Raw genomic sequence first — 18,553 nt, 5'->3', positions numbered from 1 at the left:
AATATTGCAATTTAGATCTAGACATTTGGAAATAACTATCTACTTTCTAAGTCTAGATTTAGATCTAGAAAATAAAATTCTGGATCTTAATCTAGTCTATATAATCTAAACTAGACCTAGAAATTCTAGCTCTATAATCTACATTGATTTTAATTAGAATATAAATCTAGATCTAGTGTAAACAATCAAAATGTAGTGAAAACATCTAGATCAGTGTAAAAAATCTAGATTCGATCTAAATCTAGTTAGCATGTCTTTTTTAGAATAAGAACAACTCGGCGAGATTTACGAGTTCTAGTTGCATTTCTTTTAAGAATTCATTCCACATGACGTCACACGAAAATTATCCTTTACGTCGCACGGCCTTGTTAAATTTAACATGTCTTTACTAATACGAGAACGTTGGCGAGAATTAATATACAAAGGTGCATCAAGTTCTTCTTACATTTCATTTAACGAATTCATTCTATATGACCTCAAAGGAAAAAAAAATGACGTCACACTACCCAGTTAGACTAAAAATGTCTTTAATAACACGAGAGAGCTGAAGAGGCTTCATAGATATAGGAAAAAAAGTTCTTATGGTATTTTATTTAAAGATGTAAGACCTATATATAGATATAAAAGCCGCATTTTTTGTGCGTTCTGTCTGTCCGTCATGTTAATTTTGAAAAATAGAAACTAAAAGCTATTAAAATCTTGTTAACTCTTAATATTCCTTCCGAAACATCGCAATAATTTTAAGTATCTATAATACATTGTTTCGGATATTTATATATATATATATATAAAGAAAGTATTTCTGATAAATCAAATACAGTTTAATTACATATTTTGGCTGATCTAGTATAAAATGAGACTAACATAGCGTTATGTGATACATACTTATATTAAACATTAATGAAGAGCAGCACCAAGAACCATGTTTATAAAAGAGAAAGTTGTGAATTAAATGCGACGAAAAAAAGGGACTGCGTTTACGTTACCACAGCCTTAGGGAGAGATTTTCATTTGCTTTGGTGTTAGGAAATTGTTTGCCTTAAAAATCCGGAACATAATATTAATATAAAATTTCATTTTGTAGCGTCTTAGCTAGAAAATTAAATGTGATGTAAGATAGAAGTGCATTTTTAAATAAATAGAGTAAAATATTTTTCACAAAAAAACACGGAACAACTGATTTTCGTAAATGAGAAGAAGATTATTTGTTTTATTTATTATAAGAGGGATTTCAAACAGTTATTTGGCGTTAGTAGATTTGTCCTATAAAATTCGGAACAATTTAATTTTGGCGACGATTTGTAAGAAAATTAAAGTAATATGGGTTTTTTCTTCTTCAAGATAAAAACCGGAACATCATTTACCGATTTAAAAACTTTTCTTATGTTTCAGCAAGAAAATTAAATGTAAATAAAGAGTCTAAAAATCTATTTTCAATAATCGTTTCTAGTAAATGACTTTCTTATATGAAAATGCTGAACAACCTATTGTCGATAAATTTGAAAAAAAAAGTATTTCACATAAATTTGTTTTAAGTTGAAAATACTTAGCAACTAGATATTGATTTGGAATATCTGAAAGTCAGAATAAAGATTTTAATTTGGCATTTATATGCTATTTACATAAAAAAAACGAAACAAACATAGTAATGATCATGTGTTTTTGCAATCTTTAAGCATGAAAGTTAAATGTAATAAAAGTTAGAAATGCAAACAAACATTTGTTGGCATTGATTTGTTTGCACAATCATCTATAATTGATTATGAAAGCTTTAATCTTGATTAACAAACAATAATATGTCAATTATATTACGTCACTTTTTGTATCTTTCTCTCCCTATCTTCCTCTTTCAACAAGCATTCACACCATTCCACATTCACACCATTCCACATTCACACCATTCCACATTCAAATCATTCCACATTAACACCATTCCACATTCACACCATTCCACATTTTCACAATGCGTAACATGTGCACACCTACAGCGTAATTAAACAAACTGCTAACATTAAAGAAAAGGAAGTAATTATTTAGACTAATTGAAAAAGGCAAAAGGATTACGATATATATATATATATTATATATAAAGCAGAATGTTTGGCGTATGTATGTATGTATGTATGTATGTTTGTATGTATGTATGTATGTATGTATGTATGTATGTATGTATGTATGTATGTATGTATTTATGTATGTCCTCGAATAGAAATCAAAACCGCTTGACCAATCTTGATAAAACTTGGCAGAAATGTTCCTTGGGTACCAACATAGACCGTTGTGTATGTATAGAGGCCCTAAAACAAACTTAAGACCCTCAAAAGAAAAAAAAAAGACCAACTCTATTACAGCTATAGTATTTTATGGATCTAGACCATGTTTACAATGTTGACATGAGAAAAGGTTGAAATGATTTAGATCAAGATCTAATTTTAAGAACTAATTTTTGCACTTATAGTTGTTGTTGGATTTTTTTGAGACATGAAAATACAAAATATAGTTTATTGATTTCATTATTTAATAAAATTAACCTTCAAATTTGTGTTTCAAAAGCATTTTTACATTAATTCGTTATTTATATCTGCGAATTTAGATATCCCGATGCACATTCTTTCATTAGACATTACCAATGGTTACACATTAACACATCTCTCTACTGAGTCTATTCCTAGATCTAAAACTCTTATTGAACTCTAAGATGATAAAACTTCTTTTCGCAAAGATAGTTTTATACTTTAACACATAAACATGATAATTATTATCTATTCATTTAATATTTTAATTAAATTAACATTCAAATTTGTTTTTCTAAAGCATTTATAATACATTCGTTCGCTAAAGCTGCGTAACCGCGTTGAGATAGGTCTATATTCATTCATGAAAAATTCATGCGCAGAGCAAAGCCTTCACGCAGCACAGAATGAACTCTATTAAAGCCAATTTTTAGCTCTAGATTAGTCTAGATCTAGATCTATGTCTACCTCAAGATCTAATTTATACTTTAACACATGAACATACAAAATTAAGTCTATTCCTTTCAAATTTTAATCAAATATATGTAGGCCTAGAAGCAAATGTTTTAATTTGAAAAATGGATTTAAGTAGATTAGCTTTTTTAATTTGATGGCTTCATTCCTACTCTTGTTACATGTACACATTCGCTTTATTTATTACATTATTGTTTCGTTTAAGTGTTTTAAAAACACTCTCAGTGACTTTATCGACAGTAATACGCACTTAAAGACCCGCGGGTCGCGGCAAAAATATGTCTAGTTATTAATGAAATACTTAAAATCAACATTTCACACATTGCCCGAAACAGTTCTAGTCACATTATGCATTGCCTAGGCAAATTAGGAAATGGAGAAATCATTTCTCTAGTTGCCTGGAGATTTGTGACATTCTATAGAATGACAGACTTCGCACTTTGCCCGCTATATATATATATATATATATATATATATATATATATATATATATATATATATATATATATACTATAAAGTAGAATGTAAGGCGTATGTATGTATGTGCCAAAAAGAAATCAAAACCGTTTGACCATTCTTGATAAAACTTGGCAGAAATGTTCCTTGGGTACTAAATTGAACCATGACTTATGTATAGTAGCCCTAAAACAAATTTTAGACTCTCAAAAAAATATTGACCAACTCTATGAAAGCATTATACCTTCATCAATCTAGGCCATGTTTACACGAGAAAAGATCGAAAAAATCTAGATATAGATCTAATTTTAAGAACTACACTATGGGCAGAATTTCTTTTACTTTGACACATACAAAATATAGTCCATCGATTTCATTATTTAATAAAATTAACCTTCAAATTTGTGATTCAAAACTATTTGTAGAAAAATTCGTTCCTTATATCTGCGAATTTAGAAGTCCTGACGTACATTCTTACATTAGACAATACTTTAATGTTATACATCTTTCTATTCCTAGGTCTAAAACTCTAATTCAACTTCTCTTCGCAAAGATAGTCTTATGCTTTAACACACGAACATACTAATTTCATTCCATTCATTTCATATTTTAATCAAATTAACATTCTAATTTGTTTTTCTAAAGCATTTTAAAAACATTCTTTCGATAAAGCTGCGAAGCCGAGTTGAGATATATTCGTTCATTAATCACTTACTAAAAAAGATCACGCATGCGCAGAGCAAAGCCTTCACTTCACGCATCGTGGATTGAAAGCTATTCAAGCCAATATTTAACTCTATATTAGTCTAGATCTAGATATATGTCTAACTCAAAATCTACTTTATACTTTAACACCTGAAAATAAAAAAATAAGTCAATTCATTTAAAATTTTAATCAAATATATGTAGGCCTACTAGCAAATGTTTTTATTTAAAACAAAAGGGATTTAAGTCGATTAACTTTTTTGATAGCTCTATTCATACTTTTTTTTTACATTCAAGCTTTCCGCATTCGCTTTACTTATAAAATTATAATTTCGTTAGATTGTTTACAAAGCACTCTCAGTGACTATATCGAAAGTGGTACGCAAAGTACGCGGGTAATATATATATGTATATATATATATATATATATATATATATATATATATATTGTTAAAACCTTGCCATGCACACCACCATCAAAGATAGTGCAGAAGGTGCGCACTATTAGAGACTAGGCTAAGAAGGATGTTTACATTAGAATAGAGAGCACAAGTTCCGTCCAAGTCTAGAGCTAATGAAGATGCTGTACAAGGCTGATGTTGTTTTATGTATGTGTAATGTCGTTATGTAAATAAACATCTACTTCTCATTGATTTTGCTTCCTTAAGGTATAACATTGGTGTCAGAAGTGATATTATAGACGACTCAACGAAAGGAGGTAGGACTCGATCACCATGGCTCTAGACCAACTCTTAGTTAAAGAGCTTAAGCAGAAACTTCGTGACCGACGTCTTGTGCTTTGTGGTAGCAAGGAGATGCTTACAGCTCATCTCCGGCAAGCCCTGGTCGATGAAAAAGAAGATCCCGAGACCTACATATTTGAAATTAAGCCGCAGATTGTTGAGCTCATTGGTAAGATACAGAAAGATATTGATGCAATGAGTGAACAATTTAACAGGATTGGGAAAAAAGTAGATGAAAATGTATTGCAAAAGGAAGGACAAACAGATCAATATGATAAAATGGTGTCTCAAGAGATAGGAAGAATAGACTCGTTGGTGAAGGAGCAGCTGAATGTAGCCTCGTTGGTGAAGAAGCAGTTGTATGTAGACTCGTTGGTGAAAGGAGCAGCTGCATGTAGACTCTTTGGTGAAAGAGTAGCTGCGTGTAGAATAGTTGGTGAAGATGCAGCTGAATGTAGACTAGTTGGTGAAGGAGCAGTTACATGTAGACTAGTAGGTGAAGGAGCAGCTGCATGTAGACTAGTTGGTGAAGATGCAGCTGCATGTAGACTCGTTGGTAAAGGAGCAGCTGCATGTAGACTCATTGGTGAAGATGCAGCTGCATGTAGACTAGTTAGTAAAGGAGCAGCTGCAAGTAGACTCGTTGGTGAAGGAGCAGCATTATGTAGACTCGTTGGTAAAGAAGCAGATGCATGTAGACTCGTTGGTGAAGGAGCAGCTGCATGTAGACTAGTTGGTGAAGGAGCAGCTGCACGTAGACTCGTTTATGAAGGAGCAGCTGCATGTAGACTAGTTGGTGAAGGAGCAGTTGCATGTAGACTCGTTGGTGAAGGAGCAGCTGCATGTAGACTCGTTGGTAAAGGAGCAGCTGCATGTAGACTCGTTGGTGAAGAGTAGCTGCATGTAGAAAAGTTGGTGAAGATGCAGCTGCATGTAGAATAGTATGTGAAGGATCAGCATTATGTAGACTAGTTGGTGAAGGAGCAGCTGCATGTAGACTCGTTGGTGAAGGAGCAGCTGCATGTAGACTAGTTGCTAAAGGAGCAGCTGCATGTAGACTCGTTGGTGAAGATGCAGCTGTATTTAGACTAGTTGGTAAAGGAGCAGCTGCAAGTAGACTCGTTGGTGAAGGAGCAGCATTATGTAGACTCGTTGGTAAAGCAGCAGCTGCATGTAGACTCGTTGGTGAAAGAGCAGCTGCATGTAGACTCGTTGGTGAAGATGCAGCTGTATTTAGACTAGTTGGTAAAGGAGCAGCTGCAAGTAGACTCGTTGGTGAAGGAGCAGCATTATGTAGACTCGTTGGTAAAGCAGCAGCTGCATGTAGACTCGTTGGTGAAAGAGCAGCTGCATGTAGACTCGTTGGTGAAAGAGCAGCTGCATGTAGACTCGTTGGTGAAGGAGCAGCTGCATGTAGACTCGTTGGTGAAGGAGCAGTTGCATGTAGACTCGTTGGTGAAGGAGCAGCTGCACATAGACTCGTTTATGAAGAAGCAGCTGCATGTAGACTCGTTGGTGAAGAGGTTGCCTAGTCAGGACTGTGGCTGCACAAACAGGGGTGACGGAGACGCTGGGGATTGATGTGCCGTTTGTGTTTGTGTTGAGTTCTAGTCATCTGGTTGTGACTTTCAAAAAGAGAAACGTGACAAAGATTACTGCAACGATCTCAAAAGGATGTACCGAATCAAAAAGAAATAGTCAAATGAAGAAACAAGAGAAGTATGTTATGTGATTGAAGCGTTTGTTTCTGTTGAACCTTTTACGAGTACCTCAATGAGCTGGACAGATCAAGACAACTTTGGGTCTGCGTCCAATACTGTTGCTATGGACCTTAAATACCTCTGCCTATCTTTAGGTGCTTATGAGGGAAATTCAAGGCTCGACAATTGCATCCAGAAGTTTAGCATGAACTTGACGTACTGCGCATCACACACAGAATTTAAATGCCAAGAAAATAATTAACAATGCATGTGTACTTCCGCCATCATCATCGACATTGGCATAGACAAAAATCAATCAATCAAGGCTAAATTTCAGCTAACAAAGGAGCACATCTTCAACTTCAACTTGAAGAGATATATCTTCTGGATGTGAGATTGTTAGCTGAGGATAACCGCGGCAAAGAGAGCAAATGAAGATGCTGTTTCGAAGCTGACATTGTTTTATGTATGTGTAATGTCCTTATGTAAATAAACATCTATATCTCATTGAATTAGGTTATAACACTATATATATATATATATACTTATGTTCGTCTCCCAGACGGGATACGTGCCTTGCCCTGAGTAACTGTCGGACCATAAGAAGTTCTCTATACTGTCCATAACGGCGTTTGCAAGGACATTCCTGTTTGTTTGTAGTGTCAAAGGCAGTCTTTTTTGGTGAGCTAAAAGGTGGTTGACGTAACAGAGGCGCCCCACGGAAATGCTTCAAATACCAATTTAGTCGTCAATTTACCTTAGTTGCTTTAGAAGAGAGCACCTGGTTGCATGCGGCCTCAGAACGAGAAAGCTGGAGGTCACTCATGAAGGCCACAAGATACACATTTGAAATGAAAAGAAAATACGCTGCCGAGGTCAAACGCAGACGGCGAAAAGAAAATCTAAATCGATCACCTGCGGACAATGGTTATGCTTGCCCTGGATGTAGCAAAATATGTAGGTCACTGTTGTGGCTGCGCAGCCGCGGGAAATACTGCATTCCTCACTAATCTTCGGACTTATTATATTTATGTACTGGTTGTCAGTTCTCACAAAGAACAAATATAAAGTTATTAAACTCCTTATAATATAATATAATATTATGCATTATCATTTTTTGCAGAAAAATAAAACTGTCTAATTACTAAATCTGTTTCATGTTTATCTATGGTATAAGTTCACGTCAAGAGTTTACTTACATTTGGTGAAGACCATTGAGTGTTATTACAGCTGCTGAGGTGAGAGGCAGTGTTGCCGTCTTCATCCAAGACGTGTAAATTATATCTCAAATCTCGAAAATGTGGACCGTCGCCATCATATAGAAATTCAATGCACCAATGCATCATAACCTCAAAGGGATACGACATCTAGATCGTTGAAGAAAAATCAAGTGTAAATTTAATAATACTAATGGTAACTATCGTAATAGTAATATTAAAAATCCGATGCTCAGTAACCTCAAAGGCATACATCATCTAGAACAGCGGTTCTCAACTTTTTAAGCTTGGCGACCCCATTTTAGAATCCCCCACTCTACCGCGATCTTCCCCACATACACACACACATACAGCAATAGAATAGACAAAAATAATCCATTGTTTTGATGGTCTTAAACAACCCCTGGTAAATCGTCAATCGACCCCCAAGGGAGTCGCACCCACAGGTTGAGAACCCCTGATCTAGAATCTGGATCGGTGTGAAAAAGCAATTCAAAATTCAATTATATTGATGATAATAATCATAATAATAGTACAATACTCCATAATCTCAAAGGGATACATCATCTAGATCAGCTGTGGATATTTTTTTTTACTATCGAGGGCCGCATCAAAAAAAAAAATTAGGATATAAAATCTGTACTTAAACTTTGAAAAATACGCTAGCCGACTTTCTTTTAGATTACTAGATTTCAATTCTTTTTTTTTTTTTTTTTTTTTGGACGCTCACAAATAAGGAATTACAATAAGAGTTTACAGTTGCTGAAACTAATTATACGACTTTTTAAAAGAAATTGATTAATGTCTATGTACATTACATTTTACCACAAATGTACAGCTGTTCTTAATGCGTAATACTTAACTGTTTACACCAGTGGTTCCCAAACTTTTTTGTCTCGTAGACCCCTTGCCATGTTTTCTGCTTTTCGGTAGACCCCCTGCTTAACTTATATTGCTTTTTTTTTTTGTAATTTATTTTAAAACTAATTTCTAATTTTAGTGAGTTGAAGAGTGAAAATGCAATTTAAAAATACATATAAAGTATTAAATAATAACTCATTTTTATTGATAAAATTCAAATTTAACCAATTAAATATTTATATGTATTGCTGGAATCATCAAACACACTGGAAATATTTTTTTACCCAGGCTTATCATCTGTTCCTATGGATGTCATGTTTCATACATTCTATGAAGAAGACATTCAAACAATAAATATTAATTAATTAATTTGTTTTAAGTATCATTGTAAAAGTTTTCGCAAAGAGTTTCTCGTGTATCTTTCACGTGTCCGCCGAACTGTTTTCACTAAAGGAGAAGGGGCGAAGGCGAGTAACTGCCGCCTTAGCCAGTAGGCTTCAAGCAGGAAGAGCTCATTAGCCACATAGCAGAAGGAAAACTGAATTTAAAAATCTGCTGCCTTGCAACTATTCCCAAACATGCGAAAGCTGTCGTGGGTCAACCCTGAGGAAAAATAAGGAGCTGGCGACCCCTAGGCAGTTTACAGCACACAGCGCTACACCCCATCAGAGCCTGTGACGCCACTGGTCCCAAACTGATCCCAAACTGTATATATTTCCTTTGCTAAGAATCACATAAGAAGCTTTTAATTTGATAACTCATGCCACCGATGTGCCCTTGAACTGTATTTTTGCTTAAAGAAATTCTTTTAATAATATCAGATGTAGGTGTGTGTAAAACAGTTTTCACAACTACAACAGCTGGTAAAATCAATGTTTTACCTATGTTTCCGTATTTTGCTATAAGTAAAGAGATATTGTAAGACGCTCACAAACTAACATCTTCTATATATATATGATGTTGAAGTGAGATTGTGTGGGTTTATTCTTAACTTTAGCTTTGAGTGCTAGAAAATTTTTAAATCTTTATCTATTTTGTCAGGGTGACATTGTCTTAGATGATCCTCTAGCAATTGGTTTCGTATCATTATTTTTAAAAAGTCACTTAGGCAACCGCTTGTTTGACAAGGAAGGAATGAATCCCAGTTTTAAATAATCAACCCTGGACAGTGTACATTTCTTTTTGTTAAACATTTGTTACATGTAGACAAAATTAAAATTTTAAAATAAGTATTGAGACAATTCTTTGGTTTGATTAGCAGGATATATATTTAAATGATTTACCAAGATAATAATCATATATTACTGTATAAAATAATTACATTAAATGAATGTAAAAATTAAAATGATCTGCTTTAAATGAAATCTATTATCGTAGACCCCCGTGAACCTCTCATAGACCCCCAATTTATTTTTTCACTTACGTAGACCCCCTGGAAGTCTTCGTAGACCCCTGGGGGTCTATATAGACCACTTTGGGAATCACTGGTTTACACTATGCATAATGTTCTGGAACTGCTGAACTAGCTTACTAGCTGTTATCCTGTGACTGCTTTCCAATTAATGTCAATCAGCATCGACCAGTGATTACACTTTTTTATTTTCAAACAAACAAACAAAATGCTTGTTTATGATTATGTAGACCATAATAAGAAGAAAGTTTAGCATCAAAAGTTTTTTTTAAGGGTGTAAAGTCAGTTTCTGACACCAGGGCCGGTCCTACGGATTGCGGGGCCCTATGCGAAACGGATAGCGCGGGGCCTTGTCAGGGTAGGGATAAGGATAATAAGTGAAAATTAAGAATTTTTGTAATAAAATAAATTTGTCATTGCATTTTATTCCTATTGTGAGCAGGTCAGGCAGGCACGAGTGTATAGACCTATTACCTGCTGCTCAACATTAAAATTTACCAACAGTAGGCAGATGTTAGCGCTACTGGGTGGGCTCAATCTGTGATACGCTACTACAAACACAAACAAACTAAACAAACCAACTATCTAACACAAAATGATCAAACCAACTAATTAACTACAGTATACTATCTAACTAAATCACTACAACTACTACACTAGACCTAGATCTACACAAGCACACTATAATAAACTAGTCTAGATCTACAATATCCTACAACTACAACCATAACACTAACACTAAAACAATAACACCTTAGTTAGTACCTTACTATTCACTAAGAACAGAAACAGAGTAGATCTATAAATAACTAAGCCACTAAGCTTGACTAAGGCAACACTACAGAAACAAACTAAAACTAGCTTCCCTAGAATTAAATCTAGATCTATCATCTAGAATAGATCTACAGAAAAAATAACAAAACTATCAATAGCAGAAACCAAATAACACTAGCTTCCCTAGAATTAGAATAGATCTACAACAGCAGTTATAAGCAGCAGCTATTTCAGCAGAGTAATTGTAGCAGCTAAAAGCAGTAATAACAGCAAACTTACAGGCCGTCCCAGGTACAGAATAATAAAATAATTAGACGACAGACCACAAAGATCTTCGGCTGTCACACAGACATACTATACTGACCACTGGTCAACTGTACACTGAACTGTTTTAAGACAGCATTACTTTTATACTATCCCGCACTAACCTATATAAATATGCGGAAGTACAATTATAAAATCTGACACTAACCTATAAAAATAAAATATATAAAAATAGATCTAACCTATACAACAAAAATACATTTAAAAAACAGCTAAAATTGCATATAAAACTAGCTCTGGGAGCGCAAGCTCACACTATTTTACTAAGTGTGAAATAACGGTCAAATTAAATTACAAGCCATCTACAATAGAAGGTAGTTTTCCAACAAAAGCGGATAAACATTTACATCTGCCTTTTAGATTTACTTTTTTAAGACATCTAGACAGATTTAGATCTAGAATCTATATTTACATGCCACTGACTATTACAGTAAATTAACTATTGGAACTTCCTCTTTTTGGTTTAAAATTCGCCGTATTATTTTGTTTAAATGAAAGTTGACGATGCCGTTTTTTTTTAACGCGATTAGGATTGGTGTTTTCCATATTTAATGACACCCCAATATGACAATTTTGTGTATTTTTAAGGACATTTTGTTATGAGTTATCAGGAGGAGATTTTCATTACTTTTTTCGTATACTTTGCAATTTCTTCTTCTTCTTCTTATATAATACACACGTTACTTCAAAAAAAAAGAAGATGATTACATCCTACGCGTCATGCTAAGTCACTGTTTTTTCTGGCTAGCTCAGGCAACCCATTCCATGCTCTAATAGCACTAGGGAAGAAGTAGCATTTGTACAAATTTGTCCTAGCATATGGGATGAGGGAGCCATGGTAACCCTGTTATAAGTTATAATGGTTTAATTTAATAATTTACAACTAGTGTTAGCGTGGGGCCCTATGAAAGTGCGGGACCCACTGCGGCCGCATAGGTTGCGGTGCCCTAAGACCGGGCCTGTCTGGCACCCATTAGATCTTAATTTCCTTGAAGGTATGTCCTCTAGAGCTGGATCAGATTCTGCAAGAAATGTCAACTGTCAACTGTGGGTATCGGTTATTGCCATCTAATTCTTGACGTTTTAAGATTTGCTTTCAAATTTAATAATCAAGTAATCAATTCAAGTTTTTTTTTGTTTTTTTTTTCCATTTCACTAGAAATAAGTTTCCTCTTTCAGCAACAGGTAAATGACATTCTTGCTTAGAGAAATGTTGAAGCTTTGTTTGAAAATATTTAACATGCACACACATGTCATTTGCGAACAACTCATCGCAGTACACCCAATGAAGAACATCGAAGTCTGTATTTCCCTCTCCATTAGAAATATTAGTTACAAAGTCACAGTCAAAGTCCCTCAAGGGACATAACTTTTTCTTCCTTGAGATTCGTACTCTTCTCAATATATATAAAAAATGTTGTTTTTTTTTTGTGACGGTACGCACCGTGAGGCCTACGCCTCCCGGCACCTTTTTAAATATGGGCAAAAGTTATTATTTTTCTTGTATTTTAAAGTTTATTGTTAATTATTATTATTAATTTACCAGTAGTTAGAGGAGTTCGGCTATTCGCAAATGAGATTGGACCAAAAGCGCTCTGAGCATGCTATAAGCATGAAAGTAGCGCTATATAAAAGCTATAATAAAAATCCATCACGGAGTACCGCACCTATTTTTATTTTTTTACAAGAAAGCACTTGCACCTTTAGTCTCGAAGACAATGAATGCGCCCAAAACCAAATGACCAAATTCAATAATTAGATAAATAACACATTTAAAAATAATATACTCTATAATCGCAAAGGCATACATAATCTAGATTTTTAAACAAGGTTACAAAGGCAGTTTGTGTGAAACTCAAACTCAAAATGGGCCTCCGAAGTAATCCACCTAGAGTCTTCCCCAGGATTCGATCACTGGACTTTCAGTTCCGAGTGCTTTACCCCTCAGCCACAGCATCTTAATATATTCATTGAGCGTACACTATTTTTATAAATAATAGTTATTAACCTTATCCATACATTCAAATTTAATAACATGTCACGTTATAATAAAGAGAAACTAAAAAAGATTTATTCTTCTAACAAAAATAGATAAATTGGCAACACGAAAAAAAAATTCGTGAGCTAATTTACAGAAGACAAAAATATTTTACCCACGCAAATTAAAATTAATATCTCCATTGTCAATTGTCATACAAACTAGACATAAATCTAGCTAGATCTAGACCTAGTTTTAGATCTAGATCTAGATTCAAGATCTAAGTCTAAGCCTAGATTTAAAAATAGTCTGTATGTCTAGATCTAGAAATAGATCTAAGTCTAAGTTTAGATCTAGAAATAGATCTAAGTCTCTAAGTCTAGATCTAGAGTTAGATCTAAGTCTAGATCTAGATCTAAGTCTATATCTAAGTCTAGATCTAGATCTAGAATCTTGAAAAAACTTAAACTCTATTTAGTCTTATTTAGGCTGTCAAATGTAGGCCCCCATAATGAGGATATGTCAAAACTGAGCGTTATAAAAGTAGTTCGTTATTTTTGAAACTTATAACTAAAACAAAATTCGTATCAAATAAAAAAAAACAAAAAAAAACAAAAAACAATTGAATCAGTATTTTATTCAATGTGGTAGTTAATAAATGGAAAATATATTCTTTAATGATCCATTGACACTTTTACCATTGTGACTTTATTTCCAAATGTTTTGTACCAATGCGCAAATCTATGAATGAAGCTTGATTTATTAATAAAGAAATCCATGATCTTTTAAAAAGAATAACCTCCCCTAAAGTTTTCCATTGAAAAATGGTGTAATTTTTTGAAACATCTGCTTGCATATCTAATTTAAAAAAAAAGAAAAAAGTAGTCGTTGTATCAGAACTTTGAATAATCTAAAATATCATGATGTCCTTTTTTCATTTTCTCTTCTACTTTCTGAGATCTAAACAAGACGGACCGACAGACGGACAGACAGGCCACACAAACCCCCTTTCGGGGGTCGCTAAAGAAAAGTATAATTAGATAATGACACTTTACACTACAATAATAGGCCCACTACTAATAATAATTGCTGATACTCCCACCGCCTAAGAGGGCCACTTATGTTTATTTTCTGAAAGCTATTTCATAAAGTCTTATAGCTCCAGGTATCGAAGGCTGGAAATCAAACTACCTCTCTCGTAGATGAATTGACTTACTAGGCTGACAATGAGACTGAGCTAATCACCATTGACCTTCCCTGGCCGTGAAAACCTTTGAAACAAGTCATGTACGGTGTTCAAAGAAGTATTTCAATAAGAGGAACAGCTGCTAAAGGTTTCCACGCCTTTCACTTTGATTGTAGGGAATAGAGAAGACATTTAGAGTAATTATAGATAACATGCTTTTATAGAGTTTGTATTAGCACAAGCTCAAGAAGCGGCCACGGAATATCCACACATGGTTCATCTGTTAAGTAATAATAGGGAAGTTTTGTTAGTGTTAATGTCAGAAGCTATGAAGTACCAACTATCTACACGCACGTTGCCCCTCTCTCCTTGTGTACTAATTACAGCTTAATATTGCTTAATATTACTATGAAAAAAAAAGTCGTCTTGTTTATTAAATATTAGAAACAAAACGATTCGCTTTCGCCAGAGAAATATTAGCGTTACCAGCATTTTGTAACATGCAAATTTTCATGAAATATTATTTTCAATAAATGAGTAACGAGGGACGAAACGATCACATTAACAATTAAATAGGTACCACCATACACATTGCGGCTATTCTCCAGTGCAAACGATAGGAGCTTAGATAATTCAACTATAAAGGTAAATTGTAAGAAATAAGACTCACGGTTCCACAGATGTGACAGAAAATATTTTTGTACAATTTATAATCATAAATACTGTAGATCTCATTTCTAACGCCGGTTGTCTCTCTACAAGCCTTTACAATGTCTGGATCCCTCACTTTACTAGGGTCCGTTGGATCACAGGCATCGATTACTTTAGTCCTAAAATCATAGAAACAAAGTAATAAATAATGATTTATATAGAAATTCGCTATGTAAAAGTATATTTGAGTTTGAATGACATTCTCACATTTTTTTTAATTTTTTTTTTTTTTTTTTGGGGGGGGGGGTTTCAATTGAATAATTAAATTACTCTAATGTTCTAAAGATAACTCAAATTAAACAAACTAAATAGATAAATATTCACTATCGAAAGCAATGAAATTATCATTTATAGAAAGGTTTTGTTTCTTATAAAGTTTTTTTTTCTTCATACTTTTTAGTTTTGGTAGATTTTAGATATTTTTATAGAAATGAAGTTAGAATGTTCTTGCTCATAGTAAGTGGATGGAGGTAGGCAGGGGGCTAAAGTCTGGGATAAACTCGAGACAGTTTAGCAGCATACCGCAATATTAGGTATATATAAACATGCAACCTAACATTAAATATGTTTTGGTACCTTCATCTCAAAGGATTTTAACATTAAATATGCACTTACCCTACATATTATATACATCGTTTCTAAAAGTGTAACACTAGTTCTCTTACTTGTAAGGTGGTTGATTGTAACATTGAAATAAGTGTTTGTATTTTTTGAACTTTTGATAAAGTCTGCAATCATCATGATTCAATAACATAAGCCTGATCAACTCATTAGCGCTCTCCGCCATGTAGATTTCTGAAAGACTATAACATCTCATTACGATTTCAAATGGTATGGCCTGCAAAGATAAAGAACTGGTTAATTATAGGTCTATCATGTGTTCCAATTCATACAACGTTATGTTATACAGAGATTACCCTTTCTAGAATAGTATCGCATTTAATTTGAGTATAATTTCATACTAACATTGATTTTAATATCCATCCCTCCATCTATCTATCTATCTATCTATCTATCTATCTATCTATCTATCTATCTATCTATCTATCTATCTATCTATCTATCTATCTATCTATCTATCTATCTATCTAATCTATCTATCTATCTATCTATCTATCTATCTATCTATCTATCTATCTATCTATCTATCTTAGCTTGTAAGATGTACTATAAGGTAGAAAAATGTATGCAAAATATTAATTTTTAAATTCAACTAGCTGATACCCCTGTTTCGTTACCTTAAAAGAGTTGATATAGAAGGATTAACTTCTACAAACTCAGTAGTATCAATGAAAAAGCTAGTAGCCCTTAAATATAAAATATTGTTCTATTTCTCTAATTGTACAGTTACAAAGCGATAGCCATTTCCACAATTAAAAATATAGATAGAGGGTAAAATGAAAATAGTTTTAAGATGGAAGAGAATCGAAACATTCCATAGAATAGCAAATGTTCTGACCCATAATGATGGTACACTGAGCCATTAAAAACAACAAATAATTGTCATGGTAACAGTTAGTCAAAGACTCCAACAAAAGAAATGATAATGATAATGACGCTGACGCTGGCCTATTTCCAATTATTAACATCAACAGAAAACACAAGATCCACTACCCTTGCCACCGCTAAACGAAATGAGTATTGTAACAATGGTTTCAGGAGCAATTACTAGTAACCAGCGACACATAACTTGATAATTGACAATTTACAGTCTATATCTATCAATAATATACAAGTTATTTCCCTTATTCCATATCAAACAAAATAACCTATTACCAATGATTAATTGAATAATTGACTATATTTTATAAATGATTAACTTGTTAGGTAGAATAAATAATTGTTTAACGTATCAAGTTGATCGGAGAATACGTGAGGGAGAAATAGAGTTTACAATTATTTAAGGGGACTAAACCCCCCAAAAATTAACCATGCCTGTGAATACTGATGTATTAGCTTCCCTTGTAGGTATGAATAATTGTGCAAAGTTTGAACGTGATCCGAGAATGGGTGTGGGAGAAATATCACGAACACACGTTTTACCAGACAGTGTTGATAAAAGCTTTGTTTTAACAAAACACAATGCATACATAAAAAACATCAGTACATACAAATTGAAAGCAATAAGAAAACAGAAAAGTTTAGGTCAGAATTAACGTAATTATGGTCTACTAAAGTTACCTGGCTGATTTTGTTACACATGGCACAGTAGATGTTGTAATAGACAGCTTGAGTCTGATTGTCAATGACTCTCATAAATGTGTCTAATGTTGTCTCTGACACAGAAACATCATCCTGGCAAAGTCTTCTGACTTCTTCGCTCTCGTTGTAGTCACTGGGACACGAGCGAATGCAAAGAAATCTATTGCCTGGTATCGATATATCGTCACAAAAGTAAGTTGGTTGTGTTAAAGAAAGAGGCTTGGTATTATCTGAAAATGAGATGTCCTCACAACAATTGCCATAAGCTTCACAGGTCGGCCTCTTGCATTCACAATAAAAACATTGAATATTTATACGTGCTTTAGTTCTGTACACTTTAAATCCATCCTCACATCTGTCAGCACAGACTTCTCTTTGAAAGTCAATGGCTGAGGTTGTGCTCTTATTCCAAATGTGAACATAATTCAACTCCGGGTTGTCGTGGTACAATAACTCTTCGTTTTTGATAGTAAAATTGATAAAAGTCAAGTCACATGTTGGCCTTTCAAGAACAGAATGACACGAGTCCACTAAGATAAACACACACAATAACGTCTTCTGGTGTCTTAGAGATAACATGCTTGTCTTAGATGGACATCAACAGCAAAAGAGTCTTTTTTTTCTAATGAAGCTTGTATTTAGACTGGAAGACTGAATCAAAAATAAAAGTCTGAATTTCATATTATAGTTAGTTAGACTGGTCATAATAGGAAGTTATAATTATAATTTATATTATGATTTATAACTGATAGACAAAATGTTTGAAAATTTTTTTTGGGACTTACCTGCTCTGTGTGGAGTTAATTAATACCATAAATATTATCTTAAATATTTATTCAATATTTAGTTGGTCTAAGAAATTTAAATAATTTTAAAACACATACAAGCTAACTAAAGTAACTTACAAAGGTCTATACTAGTTCCAGTGTTACCTGAAAAACTATCTCTTCATCTCTTACACTAGCGAGTAGACATTTATACACACAAACTGTAGCATACATTATGACATGTTATACAACCTGGCAGTCTCTTTGTACTCTGACAAAGTCAACCCGCTTTTTTTCTTTAATAGCCTACTTGCCACGCCTTTTTTTTTTTTGCTTCTCACTGCAACTTGAGTCTCTGCTCGCTTGAAAGCGTAGTGTCAGTTACTGTTTTTTTTATATTTTAATCTATTATTTTATTTAACCGATTATGCTTTTTTTTTAGAATAAGCAAATAAATACTCAATAAATAAATAAGAAAATAAAACTAAACTTTTATTTAACATTGGTTAGGCCAATAATAGAATATGCATC

The 18,553-nt window shown here is 33.6% G+C and overlaps 1 protein-coding gene across 1 annotated transcript in view; it reads right to left on the bottom strand.

Annotated features, from left to right (window-relative positions):
- LOC106069774 (uncharacterized) overlaps positions 1–18,285 on the bottom strand; it is a 47,748-nt gene extending 29,463 nt beyond the window's left edge. Inside the window, exons 1-5 of the mRNA XM_056007193.1 lie at positions 18,188–18,285; positions 17,235–17,906; positions 15,719–15,891; positions 15,013–15,172; positions 7,791–7,958 (exon numbers count right to left, since the gene is read on the bottom strand). Of these exons, the coding sequence (XP_055863168.1) occupies positions 7,791–7,958; positions 15,013–15,172; positions 15,719–15,891; positions 17,235–17,834 (1,101 nt within the window). The 5' untranslated portion in view covers positions 17,835–17,906; positions 18,188–18,285. The remainder of the gene's footprint in view (positions 1–7,790; positions 7,959–15,012; positions 15,173–15,718; positions 15,892–17,234; positions 17,907–18,187) is intronic.
- Between the last annotated feature and the right edge of the window lie 268 nt (positions 18,286–18,553).

The sequence above is a fragment of the Biomphalaria glabrata genome, chromosome 12, assembly GCF_947242115.1.
Source record: "Biomphalaria glabrata chromosome 12, xgBioGlab47.1, whole genome shotgun sequence".
NCBI lineage: Eukaryota > Metazoa > Mollusca > Gastropoda > Planorbidae > Biomphalaria > Biomphalaria glabrata.
Note: the sequence above shows the minus strand (reverse complement) of the source record. Positions and strands in the feature narration are given on the sequence as shown.